The following is an 18,915-nucleotide window of genomic DNA, read 5'->3' on the forward strand; positions in this document are numbered from 1 at the left end:
CTCTCTTATGTTTCTTGTTTACCATAATCATCAGACAAAAGATAATGGATGCTTTAACTTCGTAAAGCATAAGATAGAAGGAATATGAGCAGCTTGCAATATGGTTTGGAGATGCAGACATGGGTGTTGATGTGACGAACAGTAAGAAACATGCGACAACATCTCCGGACCCTAAAAACTCAGGGTCAAACCTGCCATTTGCATCAGACGATTGAGACACCTTCTATGCAGGCTTGACTGTCATGTGATGCTTTAAAGTTTGAACAATATGATACCAAGAACCAATCTGTTTCTTCTAATATGAAAAACATTAAATTCTTCTTAATGCCCCTTCTAGTTTCCTTTACTGCTCTAAACAATTGATTTGTTCCACTTAAGACGCAGGGAACAAGCATGTTGATTAGAGGAAGACATCTACAGTTCATTCTTCTGTACAGTAAAACATCCTAATACAGAAAACAATCCAATTGGGGCAAAGTCATCGACTTAGAAAATAACATGACGGCTCTGATTCTAAAGCTAAACACTATCTTGACTTGTCAGCTCTAATTACCAGTATCTGATCCACGTCCAGAGGAGCTGTCACTGTCAGAATCTGCAGAACAAAAAAGAAGATTGATGTGAGTAGTGATGCTGATAAAGGTGTGATAAAAAAGCTGACACAGAGTTTCAACATTTACCACTAGAGCTAGATCCCGAGTCACTGCTGGAACTGTTAGAACTACTTGATCCACCTGCCTTGTTTTCTTGCCGAACAGGAGAAGAAGACATGCGAATAGCTTTCCCTGGTTAGAAATAATCATTTGTTATTCCTTTGTTGTGTGTAAATAAATACTAATTAATAACATCCGAATTTGGTATGAGCTAGTGACCTAAAACCTTACCTGATTCAGTAACTCTCGATCTTTCGGTGCCAGTTGCCTGAAACAATGATAATGAGCCAAAATCAATAAAGACCTGAAATAAATAACATTTGGCTATGGAAAGAAATCTTTACCGGTTCTTGGATAATGTTGTGAGCAGATTCAGCATCTCTTTCTGAACCAAAACCCTGATCCTCCTCCTTTTTATTGCTCAAGTTCTCCTTATACCCAGTCACAAAACTATAAAGCTCCCAAAGCGTTTGGATGTCAAGACTGTCAATATCCAGCTCAATCTCATCATCCTGTTGAGAGAGCTCCGGATTACTCTTCTTCACAATCTGAACAACTGTCTCTAGTTTATCATAAGGCAAGTCCTGAAGCTCTTCACTGAGTCTCCGTTTCTCATCCATCTTCAGGTCCCTAACATCAACAGGCGCCTCCTCATCTCCTTCAGGCTTCTCGAGGGCAGCAGTGACGATTTCAGGTTCCAACGGTGTTGTCATAGATTCAGAAATCTACAAAGTCCTATCCTCAAGCACCGCAGGCCGAAGAGACGGAGGAAGGTGTAGGAGCTGGTAAATGCTCTACAACACTAGCCGGTTTGATCTCCCGGTGAAGATTATGATACTGCAGTTCGATAGGAACCCATTTCTCCTCAAACATGCTCAACAGAAACTTAGCCATACTATGCACCTCATGCCCAACAGGATTCCAAAAAATCGCATTGTTAAAAGTAAATTAAGTCTAACATCTTCAGCAAAATCCAACGGCGACTCATACAAACCTTCCCCTAGCTTAGCCTTCACTGTACCCAAATCCATAGGCTCCTTAACAATGGTGTGGTAATCATGCAAACCAAACCCTTTAGCATCAACTGGGACATTGAACACCCATCCATCCTCATGCTTCATCAATTGCGTAAGCAAATTGTGACATTTTTTTGAAAATCTGAACCGTACTTTTTTCACCTCCACCTCCTGTAGACATTTCTTAGGGTTTCTCTAGGGTTTTTTTAGCTCGGAGGACTGTGAGGGAGGATCAGAAATTCTCCTCGGAAATAGTGTAGAAGGCCAACTGGAGTTAATTATAGAGTTTACTTTCCTTGTCTGTTGCAAATCATTGGTCTTGTTAGGCTTCTAAAAAGAATATAATTAACACGATGTTTTTGTTTTGCTTTGCGGGTTATCCTCTGAGTTTGTTCTGGTGTTCATCATGCGGTTTGCGGAACCTGAGGGTATTAGTCTTCTTTGGATTTGATACTCTTTCCATTGATGACAAATATTGACATGTTTTTTGATCTCTTGATGAGGAGTTAAATTTTAAAATATTAATTCCATACAATGATTTATTCATCCAACTCCTTTTGAACTTCATCCAAATTGACCTACGTTAAGAAAATCATTTGAATGCTATATCTGGTCTACCAGTTGGATGACAAATTTTAGTTTGAATCCCAGCTAATATATATATAGATGCATGAGTTTGCATTTTAGTAAAGACAATACGTGTGTTTTAGTACGCGTGCATTTCAGCATCTTAGCGGCTTAGCGCATGTGTTTGCGCTTGTACTTCTCGACAGCTTTTAAAAATTGTTTCTCCTGTAATACTTCTATACTATACTTCTATACTAGGTTAAGACCTGCGCCTTGCACGGGATGAACATTATATATATAAATTATTTTATATATTATATGTTTATAAAATATTATGAAATAATAAATATATATTGAATAATTAAAAATTCATTATCTACTACTAATATAATTAAATTGGTGCGAACATATAAATAAATTTTATAAATCGAAAAAATATTTTTCTATTTGATATGATATATAATTAAATTTAAATGATATTAACATATATATGGTATATTTTAATATTAATATTTATTAGATGATGCTTTTTGCTCATATTTATTTTTATCATTTGTATCTGCTATAGCAAAAAGTCTAAATTAGTGATAACAAAATTTTCACTGTGAGATTAATGGTTTAAGTAATTTATAATATTTTAAGAAATTAAGTTGTCAATATTTTTTCAAATTTTTTATCAAAAAATGTTCAAAGTAAATTTCAAAATTAAGATATTTATGTATTTTTATATGACATATAGTTTAATTTAAAATTATACATATATTTATATATTTTTATTTTTGATACTTATTAAATGAGACTTTCAACTTATATTATTTTTAAATTATTTGTATCATGTCATAACAAAAGTTTTAAATCATAGATCACAAAATTTGAATGTGAAACTTTTAACAGTTTTAGTAATTTATACTCATTTTAAAAATTCAAAATATAATATATAAATATTTTTTTAAAATTTTTATTATATGGTTAGTATGATTGTTTATTTTATTTTAATAGCTTAAAATTAAACAAATATAATTATAATACACACTTATTTTTATCAAATCTTTATTATTCAAAATTATTAATTGTCATATATACGTTAACCACATTAGGTAATTCCGTAATCTTATTTAAGGAAATAATGAAGCACATTAATAATGTATTTATTGTGATTTGATAAAAAGCTTATTATATATTTAGATGGACCAACATATTTGTCTAAGGATTCTAAAAATCATTCTAATGATGACACGTGGTTACAAAAAATGTTGCAATGCTTCTCAAATAATATATAAAGGATATTATGTACTGGTTGTATTTTTCTAGAATGATTCATCTAATTGATTATTGTTATGTTAATTTTGTTTTTCGACATGCTTTGTTTCTCTTTATCAACGAAGAAAGAAAAAAACAAATTCTTGTTGTGTTCTTGGCAAATTATTATCCATTATCTATCTCTCCAGCAATATGCGAGTGTCAGTTTTACATTTGAAGCTGTTGGAAATTTTATTCTAAAATTTGTTGTATATACATATCAGATTTCAGAATATATATATCTCTAGTATACAACTTGTGCGTAAAAATGTGTATGGTTCGTGTAATGGCTTTCTTAAATAATTAACTAAGAATATGAGAGATCCTTCGAGATCAAAAAAATATTATTAGGTTTGAGTGTATGTGTAACGTTAAAAACAATACTGTAATTGTATGTGTACAAACTCATGACTATGAAGAAAAAAGAATTGTAAATAGGTGCTTCAGATTATAGTACTGTGCCACAAACTACTGCTTGGGATATTGACTTTTTCCATTATTCATGTTCTACGTTTCTATCTAAACGTTATTGCGTATAATGAATTTGCTAGATATGATACTATACTAGTAATAACAACAAATTTCTCAAACATGTATGTGAAACAGATTTTTTTTTAATTCAATGACTCAAAACAAAAGAACAGTCAGAAGTTTGGTAATTTTTTGAAAGTTTATCTCAAAACCATTCAGATTTTGAAAGTTATATATAGATATATGTTATATTATTCTTATTTAAAATGGAAGAAAAAGATTTTTTATGTTCAAGTCAAAAAGTTTTAAGGCAAAACTGGTAATACCATTAATGGCTATTATTAGATTCAATGAATAATACAAAAAAAATCTAAGGTTGTTTATGAGTCAAAATCTTAGACGGTTAAGATGAATTAAGCTAGATCTAAAGGCTCTTATTCTTCTTGTAGACAACACCCTATCATGTTGAAATCCTTTTAAATAGAGGCTCTCTCTTGTGCAGTTCTTCACTACAAACTATCAATAATCAGTATACTATTTGTTACTTCAGCATATTCTATCAGTATAGTTTTTCCTGTTTCTCCATTCACCGATCTCTCTTGTTTCTTCTTTTCTTTTGAAAGCTGGGCTACTTCTCATTATTTCTTGTCTTTCAAAGGTACGTGTTAATATATAGTTCAATGTTGAACTTGTTATAGAATTTACATATCTCTTTTGTTTATTTTATGTGTATTTATTTTTGGTGATGTTATCATTGAGACTATATTTTGTAAGATACGATTAAATTCAATTTTCAGATTAATTTTTTCTTATCACTATATTTTAGTTTTAATAATCATCCTACCATTGACTATATATCCTTTATTTTTTAAGAAAATAAAAAGCAAAATGAAAGGACTATCGTTAATACATTGGTGTTCACTATAACTCAGATCTGAATATGTTGGTATGTAGTTTAGTTATTATGCGGTTCAAATATTGTGAAGATAAGACCGAACATGGAACTTGTTCTGTTTTTTCAGGTAGACCCTAACGATCATTTTCTAGTCTTTTATTCTTGAAGTTTTGAGATTGTAAAGAATAATAAGATTTGATTAAAAAAATAAGATTTTTTTTTGAAAAATATTGCTTTTTTATAAGAAAAAATAAGTTTATTGAAATTGTATTTTTCTCAATAAGTAAATTTGACGTTTGTGTTATGATTTTATATATGTACTGCTATTTGTTTTGATAATATTTTCTCTAAGCATTTATCACTTAGATTAGAACAAAAATGAGATTTAGTGGTTGTTTTAGTCTTAGATATGATTCACGATTGACTTCAAAATATTAATAGTTATAGTTATGTGGTTGTTTAATGATTATGTACTTTTGATCATTTTTTTTCTTAATGCAGGACATATTTTTACAATGGATGAGTCTACTCCAATCGAAGCTACACCATTCAGCTATCTAATTCCGAGCTTTGCTGACGATGATAACCATCACATGGAGAACATCCCATCACCAACTTCTCAAGTGGTTACACCACTTCAAACTGTTGATGACGAGACCTCTTACACAACACCACCTCCCATTCTTCAAGCCTCACCGCTTCAGCCTGCTAATGAGGAAAACTACAACACACCAACACCCTATCAACCTCTATTACTGGCCACACCACTCAGCTTCATTTCACCATCTGATGAATCCAACACTGCTGCTGTCGATCCCAACATGGGTCCTATCAAAAGAGGACGAGGCCGACCAAAAGGTTCAAAGAATTCAAAGCCGTCCAAGAAGAAGATGGAAACCTCTCATCCCAACAATGAAGTGGTTGTATCTGGTCACAATGATGAAACTCACAACACATCATTCTCCCCTCATCCTCCTCTAATGGCCACAGATCTTCAAGCTATTGTACCATACGATGACTCCAACCACGACTCTTTGGCTGATGATGATGCTGCTCCGAGTAGTGATCCTCTTAAAAGAGGACGGGGCCGACCAAAGGGTTCGAAGAGCGCCAAGACGCCTGTGAAGAAGCTGAAACCCCATAATCCCGACGACAAAATATTTTGTCCCAGTTTTGACTCGATGATAACCGAAGAGGAGAAAGAAAATGGGAATGAAGATCTGGTGGACTCCGTTCGGATGCGTTTCAACGCCGTTTGTCGTCGCTTAGGCCACATAAGCTGCGAGAAAGCTGTGGTCACAACTGCCTTCAGTAGGTTTACCAATATGGGTGTCAGAACTAACAAGAAGAAGAGAATCGGTCCGGTTCCGGGGGTACAACCAGGAGATATATTCTACTTCTGGGGAGAGATGTGTTTGGTTGGACTTCACACTCAGATGCCTGCTGGTATCGACTATCTACTAGCGAAAGATGGTGAAGCAGAAGGCTTAACAACAAGTGTCGTTACATCAGTAGGACACTACAACGACAAAACGGACGAGCTTCATACTTTGGTATACACCGGGCAAGGAGGAACGTGTAAGGATGGTAAACCTAGAAATCAAGACCTTACAAGAGGAAACCTAGCGTTGGTCACAAGTCAGAAAAGAGGAAATGAAGTTAGAGTGATTAGAGGTGTAGAGGATCCGGGCGATAAAAAAGGGAAAGTATATATCTACGATGGTCTCTATGTGGTAACCCATTATTGGATAGAGAAAGGGACCACCGGCTTTGATGAATTCAAGTTTAATCTCGTGAGAAAACAAGACCAGCCTTCTGGTTTCGCCACGTGGAAGTTAGCTGAAGAATTGATGAAGTGTGGTTCGAGTAATCGGTCGAGGAAGGGTTTTGTGTTTGAAGATATTTCTCTTGGATTGGAGGCGTTGCCAGTTCCGATCGTGAATGAGATCGATGAGAACGACAAGGAGTGGCCTCTAGACTTCGACTACAGAGCCTCTTCGGAAAGTTTGAGTATGATGATCGTTCTGAACCATCAATCTACTGGATGCAACAACACTTGTCAAGGTGGTCAGTCATGTGGAGATCCGACATGTCTTTGTATTCAAAGAAATGGCGGCGAGTTACCGTATGATAACCGCATTTTACTATATCGTAAACCGATGATTTACGAATGTGGCGAATCCTGTTCTTGCCCCGCGGACTGCAAGAACAGGCTATCTCAAAGCGGTTTGAAACTCCGGTTGGAAGTGTTCAAGACGGAGAGCTGCGGTTGGGGGTTACGTTCGTGGGAGCCCATACGAGCCGGGACTTTTATCTGCGAGTTGGTTGGCACAGCTAAGAGAAGAGATGAGATTGAAGAAGACGACGAGTACGTCTTCGACACCTCTCGAGTTTACAAAAGGTTTAGGTGGAACTACGAACCGGAACTTGTGGGTGAAGACTGTTGGGACGAAGTCTCTGAAGTTTATAAACTTCGGTCGGAAATATTGGTCAGTGCCAGAGCTTTTGGTAACGTTAGTCGGTTCATGAACCATAGCTGCTTGGCTAACGTTATGTGGCAGCCTGTTGAGTTTGAAAAGGATGGCCAACCTTTGGTTCGTATTGCCTTTTTTGCAAAGAGACATATACCTCCGTTGACAGAGTTGAGATACGATTATGGAATGTCTTATGATACTGGAGAGGTTGATGAAGGTGGAAGCAGGGTTTTTACAGGTAAAAGGGCTTGCTTGTGTGGTTCGGAAAATTGTCGTGGTTCTTTTGAGTGAGGTTGAACATTTTTATTATTATTGTTGTTGTCTTTTTATCTGTTGTTTTGATTATTGTGGTCTTGTGTTTCCTTTTAATCCTTAAGAATAAAAAACTTACTTAAGTTTTTAATCATAGTGTATGTTATTTCATTATCTGTTAGATTTGTATCATAAGAAATCCAAATCATGTTTAAGTTAAACCAATTAATTTAAGTCATTTCTAGTCTTTTATCCTTCAAGTTTTGAGATTGAAAAGAAAAATAAGACTTGATAAAAAGATAAAATAAGAAAAAAAAAGATCTTTTAAGAAAAATAGACGATAGAAAAGACAAAATAAGAAGAAACAAAATTTTTTTTCAGAAAAATATTATTTCGCAAAAAAGAAGTTTATTGAAATTGTAATTTTCTCAAAAAAAAGTAAATTTGATGTTTGTGTTATGATTTTATATATGTAGTGCTATTTGTTTTGATAATATTTTGTCTAAGCATTTATCACTGAGATTAGAATAAAAAAGAGATTTAGTGGTTGTTTTAGTTTTAGATATGATTCACGATTGACTTCAGAACATTAATAGTTATAGTATATGGAAGGTTAATTAGTTGATTTTTTATATTATAATCTTGTGTTTTTCTCAAGCTAACAATTAAACTCGTCATGTCTTGAACTTCTCGAGTTTACAAAAAATTTAGGTGGAACTATGAACCCGAACTTGTGGTTGAAGACTGTTGGGACGAAGCCTCTTAAGTTTATAAACTTCGGTCGGAAATCTTAGTCAGTGCGAGAGTGATTGCTAATATTAGTCGGTTATGAACCATAGCTGCTCGGCTAACGTTATGTGGCAGCCTGTTGAGTTTGAAAAGGATGGCCAACCTTTGGTTCGTATTGTGTTTTTGCAAAGTGGCATATACCTCCCTTGGCAGAGTTGAGGTATGATTATGGAATGTCTTATGATAATGGAGATGTTGATGAAGATGGAAGCATGGGTTTTAGAGGTAAGAGGATTTGCTTATGTGGTTCGGAAAACTATCGTGGTTCTTTTGAGTGAGGTTGGATTTCTTATTATTATTGTTGTTGTCTTTTCTTTTTTGTTGTTGTTTTGATTATTATGGTCTTGTGTTTCCTCTTAATCATTAAGAATAAAAAATTTATTTAAGTATTTAATCATATTGTTTACTTACGTTATTTCATTAACAGTTAGATTTGTATCAGAAGAAATCCAAATCATTTTTAAGTTAAGCCAATTAATATAAGTCATTTCTAGTCTTTTATTCTTCGAGCTTTGAGATTGAAAAGAAAAATAGGACTTGATAAAAAAAAGACAAAATAAAAAAAAAATAAGATTTTTTATAGAAAAATTGACTTGATAAAAAGACAGAATAACAAAGAACAAAATAAGATTTTTTTAGAAAAATATTTTTTTATAATAAAAAAAAGAAGATTATTGAAATTGTAATATTCTAAAAAAGTAAATTTGATGTTTGGTTTATAATTTTATATATGTAGTGCTATTTGTTTTTATAATATTTCATTAAGCATTTATCATTGAGATTAGAATCAAAAGAGATTTGGTGGTTAATTAAGTCTTAGATATGATTCACGACTCACTTCAGAACATTAATAGCAATATTTTTAAAACCATACCGGATACCGACTCGGTAAAGCTACGGGTTAAGTGGTTGGACCCGTGTAACCGGTCGAACCGGGTTTTCTATTTAAAAATAAGTAAATCTAAATAATCATATATTTATAAAATGTAGTTCTACATATAATATGTTCTATGTTCTCTTTTATTAATTAGATAATAAACAATAACCATAAGTATATTTATATATACAAGTGAATACTATATCAACTAAAATTGATAACAAAAAAACAAATGAGTGACTGTTTAAATTACATATTTATTTATTTTTACAACTAATTCTCTTAAATTATATGAATATAGCAAAATGAGAATAAAATATGAGAGTCAAAAATAGATTTTTTAAACTTAAAATAGAATCAAGCGAAAGCCAATTAAATAGTAAAAATTAAACATTAATTATGAAATATTAAATTTTAATAAAAATTGAAAATACATTAATTATATGTTGATTTATGTAGAACCGTGTTTTGAAGTTGAATATGATCACCGAATTTACCGGGTTTTAGCCGGTTTCACGGGTTTTTCTCAAATCCGGGGTTTAAACGAACCGAACTCGGCTTCTTTAACGAGTCACAGTAAGACCGGTTCGACCGGCCGGTCCAGTTTTCAAAACCTTGGTTAATAGTTATAGTTATATGCAAGGTTAATTAGTGATTTTTTTTATATGATAGTCTTGTGTTTTTCTCAAGCTAACAATTCAAAAAAACTTGTTATGTCATGTAACTCTCGAGTTTACAAAAACTTTAGGTGTAACTATGAACCGGAACTTGTGGGTGAAGACTGTGGGATGAAGTCTCTGAAGTTTATACACTTCGGTCGGAAATCTTGGTCGGTGCGAGATTGATTGGTAACATTAGTCGGTTCATGAACCATAGCTGCTCGGCTAACGTTATGTGGCAGACTGTTGAGTTTGAAAAGGATGGTCAACCTTCAGTTTGTATGGCATTTTTTGGAAAGAGACATATGCTTCTGTTGACAGAGTTGAGGTATGATTATGGAATGTCTTATGATACTTGAGAGGTTGATGAAGATGGAAGAATGGTTGTTAGAGGTATAAAGGGTTTGCTTATGTGGTTCGGTAAACTGTCATGGTTCTTTTGAGTGAGGTTGAATTTCTTATTATTATTGTTGTTGTCTTTTGCTTTTTTGTTGTTGTTTTGATGATTATGGTCTTTTGTTTCCTTTTTATCATTAAGAATAAAAAACTTATTTAAGTATTTAATCATATTGTTTACTTATGTTATTTCATTATCAGTTAGATTTGTACCATAAGAAATCCAAATCATGTTTAAGTTAAGCCAATTAATATAAGTCATTTCTAGTCTTTTATTCTTCGGGTTCTTAGATTGAAAAGAAAAATAGGACCTGATAAAATAGATAATATAAGAAGAAAATAATATTTTTTATAGAAAAATAGACCTGATGAAAAAGACAAAATAAGAAGAAAAGATAAGATTTGTTTTTAGAAAAATATTTTTAATATAAAAGAAGATTATTGAAATTGTAATTTTCTAAAAACGTAAATTTGATGTTTGTGTTATAATGTTATGTAGTGCTATTTGTTTTGATAATATTTCTCTAAGCATTTATCGCTGAGATTAGAATAAAAGGGAGATTTAGTGGTTGTTTTAGTCTTAGATATGATTCACGATTGACTTTAGAACATTAATGGTTATAGTTATATGCAAGGTTAATTAGTTGATTTTTTATAGGATAGTCTTGTGTTTTTCTCAAGCTAACAACTAAAAAAAACTCGCTATGTAATGTACTTCTCGTGTTTACAAAAACTTTAGGAGGAACTATGAACCGGAAGTTGTGGGTGAAGACTGTTGGGACGAAGTCTCTGAAGTTTATAAACTTAGGTCGGAAATCTTTGTCAGTGCGAGATCAATTGGTAACGTTAGACGGTTCATGAACCATAGCTGCTCGGCTAACGCTATGTGGCAGCCTGTTGAGTTTGAAAAGGATGGCCTACCTTCGGTTCGTATTGCGTTTTTTGCAAAGAGGCATATACCTCTGTTGACAGAGTTGAGGTATGATTATGGAATGTCTTATGATACTGGAGAGGTTGATGAAGATGGAAGCAGGGCTTTTAGAGGTAAAAGGGTTTGCTTATGTGGTTTGGAAAAATGTCATGGTTCTTTTGAGTGAGGTTGAATTTCTTATTATTATTGTTGTCGTATTTTTTTTTTGTTGTGGTTTTGATTATTATGGTCGTGTGTTTCCTTTTAATCATTAAGAATAAAAAAGTATTTAAATATTTTATCATATTTTTTACTTATGTTATTTCATTATCAGTTAGATTTATATCATAAAAAATCTAAATCATGTTTAAGTTAAGCCAATTAATATAAGTCATTTCTAGTTTTTTATTTTTCAAGTTTTGAGATTGAAAAGGAAAATAGGACTTGATAATAAATAGACAAAATGAGAAAAAAAATTTTGTATAGAAAAAGTAGACTTGATAAAAAGACAAAATAAGAAAAGAATAAGATTTTTTGTGGGAATTGTTTTTATATATAAGAGAAGTTTATTGAAATTGTAATTTTCTCAAAAATTAAATTTGATGTTTGTGTTATGATTTTATATATGTAGTGTTATTTGTTTTGATAATATTTTTTCTAAGCATTTAGCACTGAGATTAGAATAAAAATGAGATTTAGTGGTTGTTTTAGTCTTAGATATGATTACGATTGACTTCAGAACATTAATAGTCATAGTTATGTGATTGTTTAATGATTATGAACTTTTGATCATTATTTTTTTCTTAATGCAGTATTTACTTTTGCAGTTGATGGGTCTACTCCAATCGAAGCTACACCATTCAGCTATCTAATCCCGAGCTTTGCTGACGATGATAACCATCAGATGGAGAACATCTCATCACCAACTTCTCAAGTGGTACACCACTCCAAAGTCCAAACCGTTGTATGAGATCCCTTACACAACAACACCTCCCATTTCTCAAGCCTCACCGCTTCAACCTGCTAATGACGAAAACTACAACACACCAACACCCTCTCACCCAGGGGCGAATCTAGAAAAGTTTTTAATTGGGGCACCAAATTATAAACACCAAAAAATATTTTTGATGGGGGCACTTTTACATTTTTCTTCACTAAACTAATGATATTTAATAAATAAAATTAAACTATCAAAGAAAATAATAAAAATCAGTAGGGGGTACGTGACCCCGTACGGCCGTACTTCCATCCGCCCCTGCTCTCACCTATATTAATAGCCACACCACTAAGTTTTTTTTCACCATCTGATGAATCCAACACTGTTGATGTCGATCCCAGCATAGGTCCCATCAAAAGAGGGCGAGGCCGACGTAATGGAATGTCTTATGATACTGGAGAGGTTGATGAGGATCAAAACATGATTTTTAGAGGTAAAAGGGTTTGCTTATGTAGTTTGGGTCTCTGTCATGGTTCTTTTGAGTGATGTTGAACTTTTTATCATTATTGTTGTTGTTTTTTCTGTTGTTTTGATTATTATGGTCTTGTGTTTCTTTTTAATTTATTAATAATAATTAAAAAAAACTTATTTAAGTTTTTAAACATATTGTTTACTTATGTTATTTCATTATCAGTTAGATTTATATCATAAGAAATTCAAATCATGTTTAAGTTAATCCAATAGATGTATATTTTGTTGTGTCTCAATAAAAAGATGGATATTTTATTTTTAATTAAAGAGAAAAGTACTTGTACTATTATTTCATTATTGGTTCCTGTGTTGTTGTGATGGTTTTGGTTCAGAAAGGTATTTATTTGGGATTTGGTGTTACGTTTCAAGATGAGTTCTTCATCGAAGACTTTGATGCTGCTCCATTTGTACGACATGACATTTCGTGAATGAGACAGGAAAAGTAATGAGATAGATATCTTTCTGTAACCTCACCGAGAGATTAGAGATAGATGTTAATCAAGACTAGAAGGTGAGCTTTTAAGGAAGAAGTGCGTCACCTTGGAGTACAAGATCCTTAAGGATGATGAAGGGATGATGATAATGGAGTAAGAGAGAGAAAGAGATGAGAGGAAATGTTATTTTGGATTGATACCTTCTTAAGAAAATGACAAAGAGTACTTAAAGGGAAATGCTGGCAAGGTCTAACACGTGACCAGTAAACCGGTATGCAAACCGGGAATCTTATGAAAATAGTAAAAGAGCCGTTAAGAGATAAGATCAGAGGAATATGCTGTCACAATACCTCCTGCTTGAAATCATCCTTGTCCTCAAGGATGGAATTGAGGATGCTTGGCGATGAAGTCTTTGTAGAATTCCCAAGTGGCCTGTTCAGGAGTCTCACCCTTCCATTGGACTAGGACCTTAGTGACAGCAGCATTACGACGCTTAGCCATCTTAGTTTCCAAAATCTGCTCCGGTTCCTTAGAAGTGCCAAGATCAACATAGAATTGAGGAAGACCTGATGAAGCAGCTTGAGGGTTTGGGCACAGCTTCAGCTGGCTCACATGGAATACGTTGTGAATGGCTGCGCCCGCGGGTAAATCCAGTCGATAAGCAGCAGACCCGACAGTGTCTAGAACACGGAAAGGACCATAGTAGCGAGGAGATAGTTTGTGTGGTACCTTCCTGTTCTTAAGTGAGTTCTGCCTGTAGGGTTGAAGCTTCAGGTAAACATAGCTACCCACTGTGAAGGACCGTGGAGAGCGATGAGAATCAGCAGCTTGCTTGTTTCTGTTCTGAGCGCGCAGCAAGTGAAACTTCAACATAGAGATGACCTCTTCGCGTTTTTGTAGGCTCCGATCAACCAAAGCAGATTTGCTTTCACCTGGAAGGTATGGAAGATGAGTAGGAGGAGGTTGACCGTAGACTATTCCGAATGGTGTGCTCCTGATGGCAGAGTGGTATGTTGTGTTGTACCACCATTCAGCAAGAGGGAGCCATTTGCTCCATGTTTGCGGAGTCTCAGCGGTCATACATCTTAGGTAAGTCTCCAAGGTCTTATTAGTTACCTCTGTCTGCCCGTCAGTTTGAGGATGGTAGGCAGTAGAGTAACTTAGATCAACCCCATGGACCCGGAAGAGCTCTTTCCAAACGTCACTGAGGAATGTAGGATCGCGATCGCTGATTATGTCTTTAGGGAGGCCGTGAAGCTTGAACACATTGTCTAGATAGGCTTGTGCAACTTCAATAGCAGTGTAGGGGTGGGAGAGTGCTAGGAAGTGAGCCTGTTTGCTCAACCTATCAATAACCACCAATATACAGTGTTTGCCAGCAGACTGTGGGAGACCTTCAATGAAGTCTAAGCTGACTGACTCCCAGACACCGTTAGGGATTGGTAATGGATTCAGTAGACCCGGCTTGGCCACATTCTCATACTTGTTCTTCTGACAGACATCGCAATTGCGCACATAGTTCTGCACCTCGAGGCTCATTTTTGACCAAAAGAAGAGTGATTTGATCCTGTGGAGGGTTGCATCTCTGCCTGAGTGTCCTCCTATAGCCGAGTCGTGGAGCCAACGGAAGATGTGTGTTTTTATGTTCACATCGTTCCCCACGACGAGTTTTCCCTTGCGTCTTAGTTCCTCGTTGATGAAGGTGTAAGAAGGGTGGGATTTAGGGTCAGCTTGCAGCTCAGATATGATCTTGCGTAGCTTAGGATCACTCTGCCAGAGCAAACGCAGAGAGTCGTAGAAGCCTTGGTGCGCTTGAGACAACGTCATGTGTAGCAGTTGCGAACCAGAAACCCTTGAGAGAGCATCTGCAGCCACGTTTTCTTTTCCCAACTTGTATTGGATCTCAAAGTCGTACCCCATCAGCTTAGAGAGCCACATGTGTTGAAATGGTGTTGTTGCTTTTTGCTCGACCATATACTTGAGGCTCTTTTGATCCGTTTTGATGATAAAACGTCGATGAGCAAGGTAAGCGCTCCAAGCTTGGACTGCGTGGACAACAGCCATTAATTCTTTCTCGTAGACAGAGAGGGCTTGGTTTCTTGGACCCAGAGCTCTGCTGATGAAGCATATGGGGTGGTTGTCCTGCATAAGGACTGCTCCAATTCCAGTGTTGCTAGCATCAGTTTCAACCACAAACGTCTTGTCGAAGTCTGGTAGTGCTAGGACCGGAGATGAGGAAAGCGCAGACTTGAGGTTATCCAGAGCTGTATCAGCTTCGGAGTTCCATAGGAAACCATCTTTCTGCAGCAGAGTAGTGAGAGGACGAGACAAAACGCTATACCCTCGTATGAAGCGTCTGTAGTAGTTAGCAAGGCCGAGGAAACTGCGCAGTTGCTTAACAGAGGTAGGAGTAGGCCATTGCTTGATAGCGGCGATCTTGGAGGGGTCTGTTCTTACTCCTTCAGCTGAAATAAAGTGACCGAGATACTCAATTTCAGTCGCTCCAAAGGTGCACTTAGAAGCTTTGAGGTAGAGCTGTTGATGTCGCAAGATGGAGAACACTTCCTGTAGGTGTTGGAGGTGCGACTCCCAGTCAGGGCTGTAGACCAAAATGTCATCGAAGAAGACCAAAAGGAACTTCCCAGATATGTCTTGGAAAACATGGTTCATCAGAATCTGGAATGTGCATGGAGCATTAGAGAGGCCGAAAGGCATTACCAAATACTCGTAGTGGCCTGCGTGAGATTTGAAGGCAGTCTTGTACACATCACTTGGCGACATCCGTAGTTGATGGAAGCCTGCGCGAAGATCCAGTTTGGTGAAGTATTTCGCTCCACCTAACTCATCCAGGAGATCTTCAAGCAGAGGTATTGGGTATTTATCTTTAACAGTTTGGTTGTTGAGGCCTCTGTAGTCCACACATAGTCTCCATGATCCATCTTTCTTTTTGACTAGGACAATGGGAGAGGCGTACGGGCTAGAGCTGCACTGTATTATACCCTGTTGTAGCATCTCCTTCAGCATTTCATCAATGGCATCTTTTTGCAGAGAAGAGTATCTGTAGGGTCGTAGGTTAACAAGGTTCGAACCGGACTGCAGGGGTATCTGATGATCAAAGCCCTCGCGAAATGGTGGAAGCGCAGTTGGCTCGGAGAACACATCGGAGAAGGATTCCAGTAGTTGTGTCAGAGCTGGATCCTTGGAGAATTCACTCTGTGGCGCTGAGATATGGCAGTAGAGAGACTCTGGTGAGAGCGGAGATGACTCTGCTGCTCGCTCCCGCACTTGTAGCAAAGCTATCTGTGGTTGTTGGAGCATAAGCTTATTCAAGCTGGCTCCTTTGATCAGTTTGCAACCCGTTTTTGTAACGCCCCGCAAGTGATGTTGCAGACCGTTGAAAGTGAACTCCATACTGAGGTTCAGGAAGTCCCAGAGGATAGGCCCAAGAGTGGATAACCACTGGACTCCAAGTACAAGCTCACAGCAGTCCAAAGGCAGTGTGCGAATCTCCGAGGTAAAGGTGTAGTTTTGAACCGTCCAAGTGAAGTTGCTGCATTTAAAATTTGTCACCAAGTTGTTCCCATTTGCAGCAGCCACAGACATTGGATTTACTGCTTCTAAGCGACAACCCAGCTCGTTGGCAACCTTGATGTCGAGAAAGTTGTGTGTACTGCCTGGGTCAATCAAGATAAAGAGCTTCCTTTTTCCATACTGGCCAACCACTCTCATGCAGTTGAACGTCGTCGAGCCACTGAGAGCGTTCACTGAAATGGTAGGGGTTGGTTCGGATGTATTCTCCTCGAGGGTTTGGTCTGGGAAGATCTCAGCATCATCTACGTCGACACTCTCAGCGTCATCATCGTCACCGTCCATAACGAAAATCTGAGAGCGTTTGTGCTTGAGTTGGTGCCCTGGTGTGAATGCCTCGTCACAGAACATACACAATCCTTTGGCACGACGCTCCTGCATCTCTTGGTAACTGTATTTTCGGGTGGGTTTGTCGTTGGTGTTTTTGGGGATAAAGGTGGGTTTGTTTGGTGGTGTGGGTAGTATGGGTGTTGTATTCTGAGGTTTAAAGGGTGGGTTTTTGTTTGTTGAGGGATTGAAGGGAGCTCGCTGGTAACGGTTGGGTGTGTGGGCAAGGGCGGTTTCGTGGAGGCAAGCTATTTGTGCTGCTGCAGACACTGTGGTTACTCCGAACTGACGCACATGGAGGGAAAGATGTGGGTTCATGTTCGTCAGGAATATACTGAGAGCGTGAGCCTCAGGGAGAGTGAGTCGAGTTCTAGCGTTCTCGAACTTGTCCAGATAGGTGATGATAGAGTCAGAGCCTTGATGAAGAGCCACCAGATCTGCAAGTGGGTCGTCAAAAAGGGCGTTGAAGCGACTCGATAAAGCTATCACGTAGTCGGTCCAAGAGGGAAAAACCCCAAAGCGCTCCGCCATGAAGTTGCGGTGCCATTGGAGAGATTTTCCGCGGAGGTGCATCGCAGCAAGTCGGACCTTGAGCTCCGGCGTGGTGCCGTCTAGGTCGAAGAACTGCTCGCAGATACAGATCCAATCGCGGAGGTCTGTACCGTCAAAGGTGGGAAAACCCACTTTTGTTAATCGTCCAGCGAGACCGTTGGTAACTGGGGAAGGAGGAGGGTCTCTGGTCGGCTGTTGCGGAAAACGGAATAGATCCGGTGGGTCTGGGGGTCTGTTGGGCTCGGCGGAGGTGTGGTCCATCATTTGTGAGCCACCAGCGTCGTCGACGGGTCTTTTACCGGCTGATTGGAGCTGCAGAAGGTTCTCAAAGACCAGTCGTTCGAGCCTGTTGTAGCAGTCGTCGAGGGAGTCAGACCGTTGACGAAGCTCAGAAGATTGGCGTTCCTGGTTTGTACGGATCTCTTCGACCAGCTCCAGGAGCGTCTTTTCTTGGTTTCTCGTTTCCACCATGATGAAATCCCTAGGATTCGACTGCTCTGATACCAAAATGAGACAGGAAAAGTAATGAGATAGATATCTTTCCGTAACCTCACCGAGAGATTAGAGATAGATGTTAATCAAGACTAGAAGGTGAGCTTTTAAGGAAGAAGTGCGTCACCTTGGAGTACAAGATCCTTAAGGATGATGAAGGGATGATGATAATGGAGTAAGAGAGAGAAAGAGATGAGAGGAAATGTTATTTTGGATTGATACCTTCTTAAGAAAATGACAAAGAGTACTTAAAGGGAAATGCTGGCAAGGTCTAACACGTGACCAGTAAACCGGTATGCAAACCGGGAATCTTATGAAAATAGTAAAAGAGCCGTTAAGAGATAAGATCAGAGGAATATGCTGTCACAGTGAAGACCCCTCAGATTTTGACGACAATTTGCTTTATGCAGCTCGTGATAGGATTAGGCAGCTCAGATCATTCAAGGTCCTCTCTCTCTCTCTCTCTCTCTCTCTCTCTCTCTCTCTCTCTCTCTCTCTCTCTCTCTCTCTCTCTTACTCTCTTATGTTTCTTGTTTACCATAATCATCAGACAAAAGATAATGGATGCTTTAACTTCGTAAAGCATAAGATAGAAGGAATATGAGCAGCTTGCAATATGGTTTGGAGATGCAGACATGGGTGTTGATGTGACGAACAGTAAGAAACATGCGACAACATCTCCGGACCCTAAAAACTCAGGGTCAAACCTGCCATTTGCATCAGACGATTGAGACACCTTCTATGCAGGCTTGACTGTCATGTGATGCTTTAAAGTTTGAACAATATGATACCAAGA

At 37.2% G+C, this 18,915-nt stretch overlaps 1 protein-coding gene and 1 pseudogene across 1 annotated transcript; one reads left to right on the forward strand and one right to left on the reverse strand.

Moving 5' to 3' along the window:
- Window positions 1-272: 272 nt before the first annotated feature.
- Window positions 273-2,475, reverse strand: LOC117125800 (annotated as a pseudogene).
- Window positions 2,476-3,300: 825 nt separating this feature from the next.
- LOC117125795 (histone-lysine N-methyltransferase, H3 lysine-9 specific SUVH7-like) lies at window positions 3,301-9,593 on the forward strand. The gene is made up of 2 exons (XM_033272219.1): window positions 3,301-4,664; window positions 5,403-9,593. The coding sequence occupies exon 2, from the start codon at window positions 5,417-5,419 to the stop codon at window positions 7,664-7,666; it is 2,250 nt and encodes a 749-aa protein (XP_033128110.1). The 5' UTR covers window positions 3,301-4,664; window positions 5,403-5,416; the 3' UTR covers window positions 7,667-9,593.
- Window positions 9,594-18,915: the final 9,322 nt, after the last annotated feature.

Source organism: Brassica rapa, chromosome A06, assembly GCF_000309985.2.
Source record: "Brassica rapa cultivar Chiifu-401-42 chromosome A06, CAAS_Brap_v3.01, whole genome shotgun sequence".
NCBI classification, from domain to species: Eukaryota; Viridiplantae; Streptophyta; class Magnoliopsida; order Brassicales; family Brassicaceae; genus Brassica; species Brassica rapa.

Coding starts and splice junctions, on each gene's coding strand:
- LOC117125795 (XM_033272219.1), top strand. CDS start 5,417: ATGGATGAGTCTACTCCAATCGAAGCTACACCATTCAGCTATCTAATT.